The sequence below is a fragment of the Agelaius phoeniceus genome, chromosome 2 (assembly GCF_051311805.1).
Source record: "Agelaius phoeniceus isolate bAgePho1 chromosome 2, bAgePho1.hap1, whole genome shotgun sequence".
Classification (NCBI taxonomy): Eukaryota; Metazoa; Chordata; class Aves; order Passeriformes; family Icteridae; genus Agelaius; species Agelaius phoeniceus.
Window position 1 is genome coordinate 86,976,288 of NC_135266.1, and position 18,834 is coordinate 86,995,121.

At 46.7% G+C, this 18,834-nt stretch overlaps 1 protein-coding gene across 4 annotated transcripts in view; it reads left to right on the forward strand.

Annotated features, from left to right (window-relative positions):
- The window catches only part of GAB2 (GRB2 associated binding protein 2), a 93,424-nt gene that overhangs the window by 49,843 nt on the left and 24,747 nt on the right, over positions 1–18,834 (forward strand). For all 4 annotated transcript variants that reach the window (XM_077174087.1, XM_077174086.1, XM_077174088.1 and 1 more), the window contains exon 2: positions 3,035–3,335. In XM_077174087.1, the coding sequence (XP_077030202.1) occupies positions 3,035–3,335 (301 nt within the window). The remainder of the gene's footprint in view (positions 1–3,034; positions 3,336–18,834) is intronic.

The following is an 18,834-nucleotide window of genomic DNA, read 5'->3' on the forward strand; positions in this document are numbered from 1 at the left end:
CAGAGATGCCCCAAGAGCAGCCACAGCCTGGCAAACACAAACTGAGCCCTGGTCCCAATAACGGCACAGCAAATCCACAGGGAAGAAATAAAATACACTTGCTGGGCCCAGCACTCAAAAATTCAGAGAAAATGTCCACAAAAACAAAGAGATTCCTATCTATTTCTCAACTGTTTACTTCCACTCTCTTCTAGCAATCGTTGCTTATTCCTCTGGCTTAGAAGCTGATCTTAGGAGGCAGGAACAGCTGGTCCTGCTGCAGGGAAGTGTGGTTGGAGATGCCTCCAGCTGTGCTGCCTGCAGCCACCTGTCCAGGACAGGCACTCCTTTTTCTGAGCTCTTTTTCTGGCTCAGAAGCTGTATTAGAAGAACACCAGTGACTCCTTATCATCAGGAGGGCACCACACAGAGATGAACAGGGTGGTCTTCCCAAGCTTGTGGGACTCCTGCCCTGTCCAGTGCTCACACTCTCCAATGGTGCTCCACCTCCTGAAGCTTTCCAGGAAATGTTGTGCCTGCAAGACCCATTCTTTCGCAGCCAGCCTATGTTAAAACTTACATGAAGCAACCAGACTGTGCGTGTTACGCTGTTTTCTCTGCCGGATCTTGACTGTGTGGTACCTTTCATTGCTACCAGACAGGCCAAAGAGAACTGGAGGAGTTGTGGTTCTCACACTGGTGATAAAAGGAGAGGTCGTGGTAGCATTATTCATCTTGCTTGCAGCATTTCCTCCTGTGTTTTCCATGAAAACTCTAAATTCTGAAGTCTAGTTTCTGCCCTTTGTGAGTTTTGTAATGCAATGTCTCAGCCATGAAGGGAGGTTGCAAGACTGCACTCTAGATGGTTGGAAAGCAACAAGCTAAGCAGCAAGAACTGGTGCTGGATGTCTGCATTCAGGTGCTGGTTCATGTGGTTGCACAACTCCATCTTCTTGCAGTCCCTTCACTGATGCATGCCCATGTCTTAGTCCTGCCAGGTGGCTGCAAAGAAATGACTCAGTGTTAACAGGAAGAAGCTAATGGGACATGTACCACCTAGAACTAGGAAAAAAATGTTCATAGGTTTGTTTCCCAATGATTTGGGTGATCCATTTTGAGGAGATGGGCTAGTAAATTATTGCTGCTGCCTGATTAAATTGGTTTTTCCCTCCCTGATGGACACAGTTCCACTGTATCTATTTTGTCACTCAAAAGCAGCCATTTTGATGAGAAGTGGGTGAGATTAAGCCAAAATCTGCTGGCCTTGCACGTCCTCTTGCTAAGCAATTTGCTGCTTCACTGCCTTTGGAAGATTGCACTGAAGTTGCTTTCCTGGCACCAGGAGCCGTTTTGAGAATTAGTGCAAAACTAATTTGATTACAAATCTCAAAGACATCAACAAAAGCTATTTTTAAGCTTTTGAGAAGTATGGTCTGAATCAGACTGTTCAGGGAAAACACCACAGGAGTTTCTTACCATTATTTCAGCGATGAAATTCTCCAAAACTATGGGATCCTGGTGCAGTTGGCTGGCTGAGATCTAGCACGTGCCCATCATCAATATGTAAAGCTGTGCTCAGCACCTGGGCATTATTATCATGAGGGACCCAGCACACTGCTTGCCTTGGTGCCTCTCTTGGATTACTACAGGTGTTTGTTCTTCCTTCTTAGAAATATTGTGTGCTTCCTCATAACCCAACCTCTTACAATCATCAGAACTCCAAAGGTGGTTATATATAAAAATATAAATAAGTTAAATCTCATACAAAAAGGCCCACTGTCAGAGCCAGGGCAGGATGGTGGGGATCACATCTCCTCCCTTGACATCCTCTGGTACAAACTGAAGTCTGTGTCAGGTAATGCAGGAGCAGTGGTCACAATTCACATCATGCTTATCCACATGCTCCTCTCCTTTGCTGCCTTCAAAGACACCCTGAACAAGCTGTTTTAAGGACTATGCTTAGATGTAATCCTTCCCTTCCCTAGGTCATGGGAGCTGAGGCATCTGCAAGGGAGCATGGCTCTGCAAAGGGGGGCAACTCGAGGTGGTCCCTCAACCCTTTTCATCCCTCCCACAGGTGCCATGATCAGAGCACACCCCAAAGAAACACTCTGCTCATCTCATGGGATGGGGGGGTTACACCTGCACAATTTTCCCTGTAATTTCAGTTTTAGCCTTTAACACATTATCCTTGTGGCTATTCCCCCTCCTGTGGGCTCCCAGATGTGTCTGGCGTAGGGAGGGCAGCAGGGCCGCAGTTCTCAGGGCCAGGGCTGATGGCTGACATTTGTTTTGCTGATGGCTGACATTGTTTTGCTTCAAGCTCCACAACCCCCTGAGTCCATTCTGCAGGTAGTTTGGCCAGGAGCTGCTGTCAGCAGTGTTTGGAAGAATCAATGATAACCTTTTCCTTTGCTAAGGAGTTACGTACATGCCAGAGAGCAGAGGATGCTTAAAAACAAATGAAGCTGGGATTCTCCATGGGTCTCCGTGGCATTATTCTTGATATTTAAAAACACAAACCAGTTCTCCTTTGGTTTTATTAGTCTTTCTGTTCTGGCATTTAAACAGAGATTGGCATGGTCAGTATCTGCAGACACATCCTATGATGCTCTCAGGGGTTTCTCTGAAGGTTAGGACACCCAGGGTGCCGCATGTGAAGTGCCTCAGCTCCTCCGAGCTGCTGGAAGGCATTTTGGCAACACCCAGTAATGCCACTGCACAGATGACGGAAAGAAGGGCATTTGGGTCCTCGGAGCATGTCTGGGCTGTAGGGTAGGAGCAAGGTTCCCCTGAGCCTCAAGACTGGCACCTTTTGGGGTCATCTTATGTTATGATGCTGTGTAGGTATTTAATTCTCCTGGATTTTAGTATCGAACTGAAGAACTGAGCTGAGTCTATGCACCTCAGGTATGCAGGTCTGCCTGAGCAGCTTCCCAGAACACCCCATGGTGGAGAAGTGTCGTGTCCCTCTCTGTCACCCTGTGCCTAACAGTGAATTTTCTTCTCACAGATGCAGCAGTGGGGTTCATGCTTGTTGTTGTCTTGGTTTCAGGCATGGAAGAAACGCTGGTTCGTCCTGCGCAGCGGCCGGATGAGTGGCGACCCCGATGTCCTGGAGTACTACAAAAATGACCACTCCAAGAAACCTTTGCGTGTCATCAACCTCAATTTCTGCGAGCAAGTGGACGCGGGCCTCACCTTCAACAAGAAGGAGCTGCAAGACAGCTACATCTTTGACATCAAGACAAGTGACAGGACCTTCTACCTGGTGGCTGAGACCGAGGACGACATGAACAAATGGGTCCGCAGCATCTGCCAGATCTGTGGCTTCAACCAGTCTGAGGAGAACACAGGTACCATGAGAGACAGGTCCATTGCTAAGAGCATCTTCTCTCCTGTCCTCCCAATGGGCCCCAGGCCTCTTTCAGATCAGACCTGTAGGAGTGGGGTGCAGCCTGCCACAAGGCTAGAGGGGCTGAAGTGGGAAATGGATGGATGTGTGGGAAACTTTCATGAGGCTTTCCTACCTTTGACATCTAAAGATCTGTCTTGGCTATTGTGAGAGCCAGTCATTTTTACCCTCCATAACTGTAGACCTTTCAGTCTCTTACAAGAAGTTAGTGGTGTTTGGTGACTTTTTTAGCTGCAGCCTTTGTCCCTATGCATCACCAAAATACCCTTGAGAGTGGTGGGAACCAGCAGTGAAAATCCCCTTTGCTCAGACGTTTCAATCCCTTGATGGAGTAGGGGGAGAAGCTTTAATGGAACCATTTTCCTCTCCACTACAGTTTTCCCTGCTGGCAGGCTCTCATGTGGAGGACAGACATACTCTCTGCACCTGCATCCCCATCTCTTTACTGGAACCCTCAGGGAAAGCACTGGAAGGGGGGAAGGAAAACTCCAGGTGGTTTATGTGCAGTGAGGGGACCTGTTGTCTGAGTTGTGGTCCACCATCCAAACTTGATTGCACTTGGGCAAGCCTGTGCATTGAGCACTGGTGAGCTGCCTCTGTTTTCCCAGCACCACGAGGGCGCCCATAAAACCTGGGTGAAATGGGTTGGGGAAGTGAGTGTGGCGTGCAGCTCTGCAGTCACCTGCCCATCCCATTATACATGGTAGCATCTCTGGGTACCTTTGCTTGTCTCACCCAGGGGACTGCAGGCCTGTGCTCTGTCTGCATGAAACTCCCCATAACAACGTCCAGCTTGAATCTGTTTTGGTCCCTCATGGAGCAGCTGCCATCCGCAGGAGTTGAAACCCTGCCAAGAGCTTGTCAGGCAGGACAGCAAACAAAGCACCGCAGCAGCGCGGATGCGATCTTCACTGACTGACGCATGAAGCAGGATGTCACCTTGGCAATGGGTGCACAAGTGGCAGAAAGGATCCTTGATAACGTCGCCAGCCAGGTCTTTCAGGGAAAGGTCAGGCTAAATAAATTACATACCGTTCCAATGTCAGCAGTGCAGCCCTCAAGGTTCAGCAAAATTGTTCAGGCCCCTTTTTTAAGAGCTGTTTCATTGCAGGATTTTCCATTTTGCGTGTGTTCAGCTGGGGGAACTGTTTTTCTTCTCATTTAGTAAAATGAGCTTTCAGCCCAGTGGCAGCAGGATCAATACGGGACTTCAGTGAAATATAAATCTGGGCAGCAAAAGGAAAAACAATCTCCTGCTTGCAAGTGCATCTGTCCCAAAGGGCGCACAGGGATCATCAGGCTGCAGAGATCCAAGCACTATTCCCTGCAGGATCATGGAGTGACATCAGCAAAAGAGGAACAAAAATCCCTATTTGTAACAGAATCACAGCTCGTTAGTGCTGTAGGGAAAGTACCCACTTGAAACAGTACCCAGCTGCCAAAGTTTGATTTTCTGAGTAAGCCAAGAAAAAGCCTGCAATGGCGAATGCAGCAGATGTGTCCAGATGCTGCAGCAGAGAGGGAGCATGAATTATTCAGGGCTGGCGCTTCACTTCGGTCCTTGCCGAAGCAGTGACCCCATGCTCACCTTTCCTTCACCATCCCTGCTTAGTAATGGCAAATAAATCATCAATTTCCCAAAGTGGGTAATGTTCATTTGAAGAGTCCATGGCCTGGGGCTGGGTGAAGAAGTTGAGGGGCCATTGGAGCTCTATAGGTGTCGGAAGTCTTGTCCATCTTGGCATGTATAAGCTCATCATGGGGTGCATCCTTCATGGGGTGTCAGCTGGAGGGAGTAATGAAACAGCCGTAGCAATGTTTGTAATTCTGCTGTGCTCCCTCTTCATCACCTCCTTGGAGCCAAGGGTGGATGGATGGGAGAGGAACAAGACTTTGTGCGAGACTAAGAAAGTTCCTGGATAGAAACAGAGCTTGGGACACTTGGCATTTTGTTCTTGGACCTTCCTCCCCTCATCCTCAAGCTTCTCTGCCTTGTGGCCTCTGCCTTGGAGAATGAATGAGTTGGTAATTGGATGAACCAAAAAGGGGGAGGAAAAGGTAACCATCATGAGCAGGAATAGCTCCATGCTAATTGTAGCAATTAATTAACTAAATCTCCTTCTCCCAGCAGACAGGCAGCGTGGTGGAACAAGATCAGGAACTGCCAGGGAAGCCACTGTGCACATTTTTCTGGTTGTACTTGTTCCTGGGTGTGTGACTGCTTTATACTGGCCCAAAAGCCTTGCTGGGTCTGGCCCTGCAGCCAGGCTGTTCCCAGCTGGGCTGTAACTCACATCCCAGCTAGAGGAACACTCCATCACCAGCAAACACATTGACCGCAGTTGCCATCATATGCTGAGTTACTGCCTCCTCGAAGGGATACCCCACATCAGCTGAGCCCCAGTCACCAGTCACTAGTTTGCTTATAACCCAGTAGTGGTGGAGGACATTAGCTTTTGGGGCAGTTTGGGTAAAAGCCTGTTGCACCAGCTCCCCATGATGGTAGGGAAAAGGCAGAGTAAAAAAACCTTTTAGCATGATTTAGTAAGCAAATGGGTAACCTGGAGTTGCAGTGATGCAGACCCTCTGCACCAGTGTGGGTCCATGCTTAGGTGCTGCCCATGCTCCCAAAAGGCAAAACAATTAAAAGGCAAACAGATTTACACCCTTTGATGCTTCTTTCCATTTGCAGCTCAACGGGCGAGTGTAAATTTTCTGTCACTTGGCTTTCACATTAGTCCTTCATGTTCTGTCTAGACAGGGGGACTCTCAGGATTAAGGAGGCTGGACTTTAGGGCGGTTTAATGTCATGCTATGGCTCACTGCTGGTTTGCCGATCTCCAGCTGCATTATACATCTGGTTCAGCGGAAGGAAGCTCGTTTCAGCCTCAGGGGCCTGAATGTCAGTGAAGCAGAGGGTCCTGCCGGCTGTCCCAAGGAGCAGCTGCTCAGCAAAGCTGCCCTGGTGGCTTTGTTCCCTGCCCTGACCTGAAAATAATTGCAGAGCAGCACGATTACATCTGCCAGGAGAAGGGAAATTAAATTGATTCTAAAGTGTTTACCCAGACTGTGGCAAAGCTCTTTGTTTCTCTTAACACCTATTTACTTTGAGAGCTAATTACAATTTTTGAACAAGCAGAGCCTCACAGGATCCCAGCTCCTCTGCGTGTCTGAGGAAGCCAACCATGCTCAAGGAAAGTAGATTTGTTCCTGTGTCAGTGCTGCCTTTACACTGCAGTTTGCACTGCTGCCACCTTGAGTGTTCCAAGTACAGTGGGGGGAGACCAGCCAGGGACCCTGGGCCACAGGCTACATGAGAAAGGCCAGCACGTGGGTATTTCAAACCATCAGCATTTTCCCTGCCCTAGTGGGCAGGCAGCCAGGGCTCAGCTGTGAACTGGATTTTCTCATATGCTTTGTTTGTTGAAGTTAAAAAAATACCAAATCCCACTAAACATATCTCATGTACCATTAACCCTTTCTGAAGCTAATGCTTCAGCCAAAACCCCTCCTTGTCCCATCTCCAGTATGACAGAGGTGCAGCTACAGCAGCCTGTAGTTTAATTTCTCATGAACCAGTGTGTGTGCTCCTGCAGTGAGCATGTCCCTGCAGGGGCCCTGTGCAAGGTTTAGTTATTTTGAAGGAGTCAGTACCTTTATTAACTTTATGTCAATTTACTGTGCCACCCTGGGTGGCACGCTGGAGCTCCTCTTCTACCTTCTCCATGGAAAAGGGGCTCTTTCAGGGGCTTGGATTTGTGGGTGCTGACCAGACATGGGTGGGAGTTTAAAAGCTTATTCATGCACGTCATTAATGCCCCTGTGCTAGAGGTTTAACCCAGACATGAAACCAGAGAAGGGAATATTTGTGTTTAAGTAAATGTCCTTGTTTTGATCTGAAAACTCCCTCCACTTGGAGAGTGTGAGGAAGGCGTGGGAAAAGGATGGCACTGGGTTCCTGCCCTGATGGGTTGTGTCTGGCAGCAGTAGCCTCTCCCACCCAGTCCAGGCATGTTATCTTTTTTTTTGGTTTTTGGTTTTGTTTTTTTTTTTTGGTCCATCTGGGACTTAATTTCTTTTATTTATTTCTCTACTTTGCTCCAGGGCAGTTCTGGGTTCTGGCTAAGTCCCCACTCCATCTCCAAGGCGTGGTGTTGGTATTTTACATCATGACAGGGAGCAATCCCAGCAATATCTTGCTGAACATAGGTCAGGCTGAGCATTAAAGTTTAATGGAGATGCATCTCTCCTTCCTCCTTCAACTCAGACATGCTCATTCTAGCAGTTTAGTGGATCAGCCTCTGGATACCACTCACTTTCTGCTCACACTGGTGAGATCTGCACCCCACATGCCTGGGTGTCTTTGGCTTGGTTCTGCCCCAGACCCTCCACCAGTTGCCCCGTTCCAGCCCATGAGAGCAAATTTATTGCTCTCACTTGACTTGCTTTGGCTGGGGGTCCCACATGGGCCACAGGCTGGTTGCCCCCAGCCTGCTGCCTGCAAGTCTGTGTTTCGAGCCCATCTGGCTGCTCTTGCACGCTCCTCACTTCTCTCCCCAAAGCATGTTTGTCCTAGAAACAGGCCAGTGATACCTCCAGCCCCACTGATTCCTTGCAGCCAGGTTTGCCTGAGTGTTTGCCCAACAAAGGGAGCTCAAGATGGACCAGAGAAGAAAACAACAGAGACACCCCTGAAGACTTGCTGGGAGGACAGGAGCTGCCCAAAACTCAGTGAAGAGGCTGTGGGCTGCAAGACTAGAGTAAAACCATGTTTGAACATTGTATACCACCCACCTCTCCCAAACACTCCCAAGTCAGCAGTGTTCCTCATCCCTGCATGCAGGAGCAGGGCACCAGGGAGCACATGCAAGGTGACAGTTCTTGCATTCCTGCCACCACTGCCTCTCCCGTGGCCAGGAAGAACCAAAGCAGAGGGGAAATACACAAGACCAGGTACTTCCTTGCTATAGTGCCTAGCACATACCTCCTTCCTTCCCTGCTTGTGCCATGGAGGAGTTACAAGCCCAGAGCCCAGCCAGGGACTGTGCAGAGGCTGAGGAATGTGGGATGAGAAATGGGGACAAGGAGGGATATGTGGGGGTGGCCTTGTGTCCCTGACAGCACCCAGGCCCTGCTGTGTGTTGTTTTGGATTTGCAGGCAGCACTGCCACCTAAGGGCAATGGAGCAGGCAGCCCCTTGTGGAGCCTTGTGCCCTCATGACCTCCTAGAATTATAGAATGCTTTGGGTTGGAGGTGACCTTAAAGATCATCCAGTTCCAACCCCTCACCATGGGCAGGGATACCTTCCACCAGACCAGGTTGCTCTAAGCCCCATCCAGCCTGGCTTGGAACACTTCCAGGGATGGGGCAGCCACAGCTTCTCTGTGTAACCTGTGCCAGTGCCTCACCACCCTCACAGGAAAGAATTTCTTCTTAATATATAATTTAAATCTGCCCCCTGTCAGTTTAAATTTATTCCCCCTTGTACCACTTGACTTTTTAACTTCTGTTGCTGTAAGTCAATTGGTCTTGACTCCATCTTTAAGCCCTGGTATGAGTTGTACTTGGCTGTCAGCTCACATGGAGGCCAGTCTGTCCCTTCAGACATTACAACAAGAGTATGTTTGAGTTGAGCTTGACCATGGGATGGACAGGGCATATCTGGTTGGATTCTCTCCAGATATTTCACCTTCCTATGTTTGTTCACCTACCCAAAGACCTAATATTCCCTGCCTCATTTGGAGATAGCTTGTGTTGGGACAGGAATGTGGAGCCTTGAGCACTGTACTCTGACCTGCTGTCCCACCATACATACAGATGCAGCCTTTTCCTCAGTGTTCCCATCAATACTTTCAGCACTCAGTGTCAAGGAACTCCTTCTTTTAAAATACCTATGTCACATCTAGATTCACTGGTTGCACATTTAGTACATTTAGATCAGACCTCCCTCATCCTTTTCTTCCATGTTCTGTGTTCCTAACAAGGGGAACAGCTGTGGCTACAGATTTTCTCTGGAGGCCAAATACAGATGTCATATCTCAGCCCCAGATTTGACCCAGCCTTGCTGGAATAAGTGGGGGAGACCTGGTGGCCCAAACTTACTTTGCACCAGGCCCATGGTTAAACTTCAGGTGCATACAAGCACCTTCTTGCCAATGTCACAGTTCATTCCTTAGCCTTCCTGCCACTTTAAATTTGTTCCAAACTTCCTGACCCTGGTTTTCCTGATCCACAAACAGCAAGTTATTTTAAGATCTGACACTGTTCAGCTTTTATTTCTGTGTAAACAATACCGGAGATGGAGTGGTATTGGCACAAAGGAGCAGCTTGAGAGCAGTTAACTGCCTGCTGTCTTTCTCCCCCTTTTTTCCCTCCTTCCCTCTGGAGATAAGCTAGTTGTGGTACTGATGAGTCTGCTGAAGAGCAGAGCGCCAATAATGACCTGGAATTTGCTTCCTAGAGGACAGAAACAGGGGGAGATCCTTGCTGATCTCTACCAGCTGGTCAGGGTGTCCTTGCTGTGATTCCCCTGGCAGTTTGGAGAGGGAACTGATGCCGCTAACAGTGAGACATGTTTGGGTGGTTGTAGTCTGTCCACTTCTTGAGAGAAAATGAAAAAATATGTCTAGAATGAGGCTAGTCATTTGCACTCTGAAAGTGGCTGTTTCTTTGCCTTGGTTCTCCAAGGAAGTAGGACTGATGAGATCAGGTGTCCACTTTCTACTAAAACTCATCCCACCTGTGTCAGGATTGCTATCAAGGCCTTTGCTATCAGGCTGGATCTTCAGTGATTTCATTTTCATAATTTCATTTACACCAGACAACGAGCAACCCCTGCTATTCTTCCATACCTTATTCCTCGTGCTGTACTCTGTTCTTCAGCATGCTGCCTTCCCAGGAACATTGCAGGACCAGAGTCAAACCACAACTGCAGACCACCACTGCACTGCCGTGGTGGTCACTGTCCTTGATACCAAGAGGAAGAAGAGGAAGTTTCCTGCCCATATAGGTGCCAAGAAAAGGACTGAGGCCAGGATGTAGAAGGTTTTAGCAAGGGAAAGGGTCTTAAGATATCTACATGATTAGAAAACCAAGCCTCTGGCTTCAGGGCATCTGATGTAATCAAGTCTCTGACATCTGCGATGCTTGGAGCAAGGCTTTCTTCACAGTTTAGGTTTTGGAAATTTAGGAATTTTTAGCATTTTCTTACTTAGATGTTTTTATTGTGACTGTGGACATTTTGAAGAGGCAGGACTGAAAAAAATACAGAAGATATGTGAGCCTTGTGTTTGCAAACCCAAAACTCTGCCATCCCAGAGAGTCCATTAGAAGATAAGTATTTGTTGAGCCTCCTTTGACCATACCCAGCACTGATGGGAACTGGCAGAGGATGCAGCTGTTTGTGGGAGCACAAGGTTTATAGGCAAAAAATGCTCCTATCTCGCTGCAATAATAAAACCATCAACCAGCAATAAAAAAAATTTATGCTCAGTTTTCAAAAAGAACCAACAGTCAAAATACTCCAGCTCTTCTTGACTGTTTCCCAGCTGGCGCCCAGCTCAAGGGTATCCAACTGGCCTCTTCTGAAGATAAATACAGAGCTGGAGGACTGGGGCCTTTGGGGAAAATCCTGCCCTTTCCTGGCCAAAGTCCCACTGGTTTAGCTGAGCTGAGGCTGGGATTTGAGCTGGGAGAGAAGGAAGAAATGTGAAGTTCAAGAGGTTTGAGCTTTTTTTAGCCCTAAAAGCATTGCCCAGCCTTTCCAGCACAGGTTTCCTAGCAGAGATTGACAAGCTGAGTTCACATCTCAGCCCTGGGCAGGCCTGTCTCCTGGCCTGGCACCCAGAATCAGAAACCCATTTAACATAATTCCTTTTTTTGTTATTGGCTTATAAGGCTATGAGCCCTGTCAGATGAGCTCTGTTAGTTTAATGGGCACAGAGGAATTTTTAGGGTGACTTACTGACCGTGGAAAAATGAGCGCGGCAGACGGTATCAGCAGTGCATCAAAAAACAAAACCATGCAGAGCCCTTGGAAACAAAAACAGCTGATGGACTTGGAGTGAAGTGACACTGTCTGAGCAGAACTGAGGGAGACAGGGAGGGAGAGAGGCATTTTTGGGTGTCAGCCAACTAAGAAGAAACTCACAGCCACATTCGCCTGCATTTATATTTCCCAGAGGGGTCTTGGGACTGTTGTAGCCCATGTGCCCCAGTCATGCACTTTGGGATTCGTGGAGCTGCCATGAATCTGTCTGCAGAGTTTCTCAGGCATCAGGGCAGGACCCAGATCCACAGGTGATGCCCAATATGTAGGAACCAGGCTGGCAAATGCAATGGACAGAGAACCCCAAAATGCAAGTGCAAGCAGGCTGGACAAGGGGAAAAAAATCACTTTTGCAAAGGATAATTTTCTGGCAGTTTTTCACAATGTGGCACTTTTTTCCCCCCATGTAAATGTATTTCCCCGTTTCTTCCCTCCATACATTTCCCATTGTTCCTTCTAAAGCTTTGAGAGGGACATGGTTTTATATGTCCTGCACACTGCTTTGTAAAACCTGATAAAAGCCAGGACAGATTTAGACTCTAATTTCCCAAACCCCAATGCCTGTTTGTTTGCTGGTTTGTATTGCTTTGTATTTCCAATTAAAACCAAGCCTGAGCAAAGGGAAAGCTTTCTAAAGCCTTTAAAGCCTCCAAGTGAAGGCACATGGAGCAGGAAGGAGACATGAAGCTGTCGATTCCTGTGAACTTTCCATGACACCACTCAGGGTTTGTTTTCAGACTGATTCTTATTTATGAATGCCGTAGCATTTATTACTGATTTTATCTGTAAAGATAGCATTTCTTCCCTAGACAGTTTCTATGCCTCAGTTATAATTACTGCCTGCTCCTCAAACATACTTTTTTTATTGTGGTGATTTATTTATTGTGGTACAATACCAGAGCTGTAATACTGGCAATTACTTTGGGCTGTGGGGCTTACACCTGATCCAGGGATGCCCTCATTCCATGTCCCGGCTCCCTCCAGGAAGGCTGAGAGCATCTCTAAGGGTCCATCACAGAGTAGATGTAGCCAAGAAACATGCCTTCTGCTGTGCCAGGTGCTGCACAAGCTCTGAGCAGACAGGCAGCCTCTGCTTGAAAGGATTCATCACTAGGGCACAGTACAGATGTGTTTGGTGCATCTTTCTTCCTGCCTGTAGCCATTTGCTGCCAGAGGCACATCAGGGATGGTGTCTGTTCCCTCCAAGCTGGGAATGGTATTTAAAAGGACACTTGGCCACAGCTCGTGAAAAATGTGCTTAAAAATGAGACTGTCCATGAAAATTAGATACTCTTTATCTCTTCTGTTCCCCATTTGCCCACAGTCAAATGCTTCTCTGTGGAATTCAGACACGGAAGGGAGTTACAGTTTCCATAAGATATCCAAGGACCATCTTTGCCATTTTTCCATGCTTACAATCACTTTAAGCCACAGAGGATGAAGCAAGTACTTAAAGCTGTGTGAAAAAAGAAGTCCAGCCCCACAAGAAAGCAAACAAAGTCCACCAACCTGAGTCTTCATCCTTGGAGATACTCAAAACTTGTCTGAATACAGTCCTGACCTGCTGTAGCTGCCCCTGCACCCCTCTGGGTAAAAAAACCTTTTCCTAATATCCAACCTAAACCTCATATCAAACACTTACTGGGCATGTAGCTTCCTTTCATACTTACTTGTCACATGCTGAGGAATGTGACTGTTTTGCACCTTTGATTGATTGCCACCCTTTATATCTGTTTATTAAAATGGAAAATAACATTTCACCTCAAAAATTTCATCATGTGCTCTCTCAGTTCCACATGACCTAATCCCATCCCAGCCAGCACAGCTGCTTGTGCCAAGTTTTGGTGTGATTACCTCCCATCATTCCACTGCCAAACTGTCCCTGTGCTTGTGCGCCGTTGCTTTTGAAAGTAAGCTGGAGTGGAGTGACTCATTGCAATTGCTTTTTTTTTTTCCATAACTGACAATGAATCCTCTTTTTGAAGTGTTGGGCAGGTGTCTGGGCACTCGCAAATACTTCATCACCTGTAAAAGTGTTGTGAACGGCTCTTGGGCTGCCTGTGGCTCCATCCTCACCTTCATCTCATGGCTGATCACCTGCCCTGCCAAGCACCACCTTGTTTGACATTGCTGTGTGTGTAAACCCTCCCCTCAAGCCCATGTGTGCTCTGCACAGACTGAACCTTGATGGAAAGCCTTTATGATGATAATTATTTTTGCTGGCTTGCCCTGATGGTTCATATTGCTCTCCAGTGAGTCATGATGAAGTCTTTCAAATACCCGCTTGAAATCCATAAATTCTGAGATGAATCTTTCTGCTACTTGATGGTTGCTTTGATGATTAGTTTTAGGGTCAAAACCTGGTCAACACATGGTCTTCCAGCTGAAAACAAAAAGGGAGCTTATAAAAAAAAGGGAGACTGACTTTTTACATGGGCAGATAGAGATATGACAAGGGGGAACAGTTTTAAAGGGGAGTCAGGCTACATGTTATGAGGAAATTCTTTACTTGAGGGTGGTAAAGCACTGGCACAGGTTCCTCAGAGAAGCTGTGGATACCCACATTGTTTAAAGCCAGGTTGGATGGGACTCTGAGCAACCTGGTCTAGTGGAAGGTGTCCCTGCCCATGGTGTGGAGTTGGAATTACATGGTCTTTAAGATCCCTTCCAATCCAAGGCATTCTATGATCCTATGAAAATGCTGCTTTCATCTTTGAATAAAACTCCTCATAGAGCAGAAGACTGGTTTTCCCCAGAAAGCACTATGATGTCTCTTAAGTATTTACTTTTTTTTTTTACTTTTTTTTTAAGTATCTCAATCCCAGTTTATTGACTCTTGTGGCTTTTCCTCATCCCTGTGATTCTAAGAAAAGGAGGTGGATTTGTGATTTTCATTTGAAGCTCATTCATGCTTTTACATCTTTATTACAGTTTTTTAATACTGTTAGATCTCCTCTTTGGCATCACCATAACCCCTTCTGAGCACCTGAGATCCTGTTGTTTTTTCTGTTATGCTCCAGAAACTCACTTCCACTGTTCCTTCTACCTGTAAGAAGAACTCAAGAGTACAGGCTCAGAAATGCTTTGAGTTTCTTTGGCACAATGTTGGAATGACCACCCTGTCCTCTGTCCTCCAGTAACATTTTTATGGAGATAAAGCCATGCTGTCCAAGTCCTGGGCAAACAGAGCTTTGTGTACTAAAAGATCCACTCTCATCTCAGTGATGAGAAGACGTGCTACTGGTCTGGTGTCATGTGGCCCCCTCTGAAGGGGAGGCCAACCCTGTGTTCACAGAGCTGTATGATGCAGTGGTTTGTTTTACAGATAAAGTGACTCAAAGAATTTGTACTGCCATGACTCCAAGAATGCCCTCCATCATATTAGATAAGTTAAAATATTTGCTTTAATAAGGTTTATGAGTGATGAGGTGATGCACAAGTGGGTTTTCCCTGTGAGTGCATTGCTGCATGAGTGGTCCCTGTGATGTTCTCGGATGTCTCCAGAGCAGTTGGAGTTGGGAGGTTGCAGGGTTGCAGCAGGCTGGCTTCTAGTCTGGTCTAGTCCCAGTAGTCCCTGCATTCCTGTGGTTGTAGCCAAAAGCCATTATATCTTGGCTTATTCTTCCCTGAATCTCTGAAGAAAAATGGGTCTAATGTATTGTCTATTTGTCACCCTTCCACTTTTCATCCTGTAGATGAAGGATGAAGATGGATCTCACCCAGATCTATCTCAGCAGCCAAATACACTAAGTTCAGACATGTGTCACATCAATAATTAAAATCAAAAATTAAATAAATCCCATTCCTGTGAGGAAGAATGAGTGCTCAGAAGTTGCCTGTGTGGAGTCAGAGCAATCTGGGGAAATGCTGTCCTTGCAGCAATTGAAGCAGGTGACAAGCCCAAAACAAACTCCCTTTCAAAGGCAGTGAAAATTCAGCATCTTCGTTTTCACTCCCTCTGGTATTCATTTTCATACTCTTTCAGTGTCAATTTTGATTCACACCTTTTCATTCTGAATTTGAATGAATTTCGGGAAAAAACAAGAATTGCACTTTCACATTTAAAAAGCACATCATGATGATTTTCGGTCGAAGAGGGGCAGTCTGCCCCCAAAAATGATCCACTCTGATGAGAATAAATTGAAATACCTTGACCTTCTCCCCTTTTACTTAAAATTCACTTTTATTCTCTGAAGGCTTCTTGTAATTTCTGGCTTCAAATGATCCCTTGGCAAGCTCCTATTTTGATTAAATGGCATTTTCCAGCTGCAGGATGTCAGAAGATTTTCAGCTGGCCCTAAGCCAAGCGTGAAGCACCGGACAAGGCTCCGGGCAAGAAGATTTGGATTTTGCTCTGGATGCTGGTTCCAGCTGTGGTGGGTGCACGGATGGGTGAGCTGCAAGGGGGATAATGTCATCTGGTGCTTTTGGCTTTTAAGAATGAGCCTACCACACTGTGAGCTGGTTTGAGCAAGGAAGAGGAGGTGAGGAAATGCTGAGTAAGGCCATGGGATGGTTCCCAACCCATGAGCAAGAATCAGAGCAGGAATGGTTTGCTCTGGTCTTTGGATGCCGGTGGATGTTTTGTACCTGAGTCAGGCGATGAATGCCAAAATCCAAAACTGTAACCGTGAAGGAGATTGTGATAAATCTGCCTTACCTGAGTCTCCTGAGGACCAAGCTATACATTACGCTCCATTGCTCCACTAAACGCAGCTCTGCTGCTGCTGTGTGTTAAAAATAACCACAAAACCAGCCCATGCTTTAGTGCACAGGGTTCAAACAGCAGCATCCATGCTGGGAGTTTGCTCTGCTTCTCGGTGCAGAAATATCCAGCAGGGAGAGACTTGCTTGTGCATGACCAGACATGACGGGGAGATGGAGGGTGTCCAGGTGGAAACACTCATGCACAGGGAAAAGAAGAACAAGAACTTAAGATGGAGCTGAACTGATAGTGACCAAAGTCTATCAGGATGTTAAGCCCAGTGGGATTGAGGACTCCAGCCCAGTCTGCATCTCCTTTTGCCACCCTCAGCTCTTTCTTGGGGTGGTCCCACGGGGACACAAGCCATGGTGGATGGGGAATGTGGGGACAGGGACACTACTGGAACTGACCCAAACACAAAATCACTTGTGGGAAGAGCTGCCAGCCCTGCGTTTCTGAGTGCAAATACCGCTCCAAAGTATTGCACTGCTTTCAACCCACGCCAGTTCTTGCCTTTGGCACAAGCTGTGCTCCCCGGTCCCTGCCAAACCAGTACAGATGTTTAACACCCACCAGAACCCAGATAATTACAAGCAGAATCGAAAGACTGGTCAGAGTTGTTTTCTTTTAATTGCCTGAACTCTCAGCCGTTCTCAAGCGAGATGCTTCCCACTTTCTGACATTGCTTTCAAAGACATTTTTGTGGGACACATTGCTAATACTCTTTTTATGATTAGGGGAATGTCTAGAAGCCCCGGCCAGGATGAAGATCACACCATGCCTGCTGATGTAATGGTTACCACAGAGTGAAACAAGTGCAGGAAAGACGAGTACAGCATCTGGGAAAACCCTTTCCTGGGAAATTAGGGCTAATTTCTAACCAGCAGCCTTTCAGCCATGGCATTGCAAAGCTCAGCTCATTTTCAAATGGGTTTGGGTAGTCTTTTCAATGGAACAGAACCATGTGATCAGCTGGTGGGCACAGATCAGAGGATGCTGCAAGTCCTTTACATCCTAGATCCTCATGGGAGACAGTGCTTACCATGGAGAAATTGTGAGCAGCTGAGATAAAGGAAGCAGCAGCATTTCCTGTTGTAACAGAGGGAAACCAATAACAAACACTTTCTTCCTGGTCTGTGCTTGTACAACCCTGAGATACAGGAGTGTGGCCTGTGATGAGAAGCTTGGTTCTCTCAGATCAGTTGCAAGCAGCCAGGTTTGAGTTTAACAGACAAGAACTGATTCAGGATCCATGAAAACAGTTGTCACATGTGTCTGCCCTGAGGCCACTCAGAATGAATCCGTGGGGAAGAGGACCAAGAAAAGCTTCTCAGGGTTCACTCTACATAAGCCACATCATGTCTTCTCATCTTTTTTCCATCAGGATGCTTTGAGGTCCTCCTGGATGTGCAGGTGAATTTTGTCCTTGCATTTGTCATTGCTTGGCTGTTTGGGAAGGAACTGACCAGATCAAGCCCACCAACCCTGGTGGGATCAGGCTGTTTTCATGGCTCTCCCCGCAATCCCTGATGCAAAATTCCTTGTCCATCATGCTCAGACATGAAAATTTCCATCCGACATTATTCCAGTTCATTTCTGGTTGCTGTGGAGACCAATTTAAATGAAACTCTAGTATTTTGAAAGAGAATATGAGTCTAAGTCATTTGCCATGCAAGGTCCCATGCTAATAGCATTAGCATATTATTTGATTATGGTGATGTGTAGGGAATAAATTCCAAGTCCTTTTGCAATCATTGCATCTTAAAAGAAGAGGAAGAGAAAAACCTCTGGGTTTTAACTCATACTGAAGACCTTTACTGCATGTGAACTCCTGATTTCTGAATGCATAAAGCTTTGGGGGTCACAGGCATTTTTAACCTCATGGCAATGTGAATAGCTTGCTGGAAAGGACCTTTTCTTTCTCTGCTTCCACTGAGCACTGTTAATAGACAGTCTAATGGGCAGGACTCGGGTTTTTAATGATGGGCAGAAAAATCCAGGATGCCTTTTTGAGCTGTCTGCATTTTTCCTGGAGTGCTGGTATTGCAGAACACATCAAGAGAGTAGCTGGGCAAGGTGCAATCCTTCCATTGCTTATACAGATTTTTGCTTCTTGCATTTTACCTTCTAATATCTTAAGAATGGCATCGCCTTCAGGATTTCTTCAGATGATCACAGTATGTGAGCAGAGTATGCCCATGCCCCTAAATACAAAAAAACAAGAATAAGAAAACAAATGAAGAAACAAACACCACATGGAAATCCATTGCAGATAGGCTTGTTTTGAGAGAAAAGGCTTCAGAGATGAAAAAAAAAGCTTACTTCCAGCAAGGAAAAAAACCAAACAAGTTTCATTCTCCACCCCAACGAGCATGTTTTCTGGAGCTGGACTGATTTTTGCTTGCATTGACTTCCAAGCTGCTTTGTGGCTGGTTCAGCGACACAATATTGTGTCCATGAGGGTTAATGACTTCTGTCTCCTCTCTGGATTTTTGCAGGGCTGGGCATGATGGGCTCACCTGAAGGTGTGTGAGAAATGTGGAGCTCTACTGCAGCCACCTGTCCTCATCTTGACCCCGTACCCCTGCACCGCAGCTCCCACCTCCCTTTCCTTTTAACTCATCAGCTAAAACACTACCCACAGAGCAAAAATAACATCAGTCTTATATAGAGGAGAGAAAAACAGA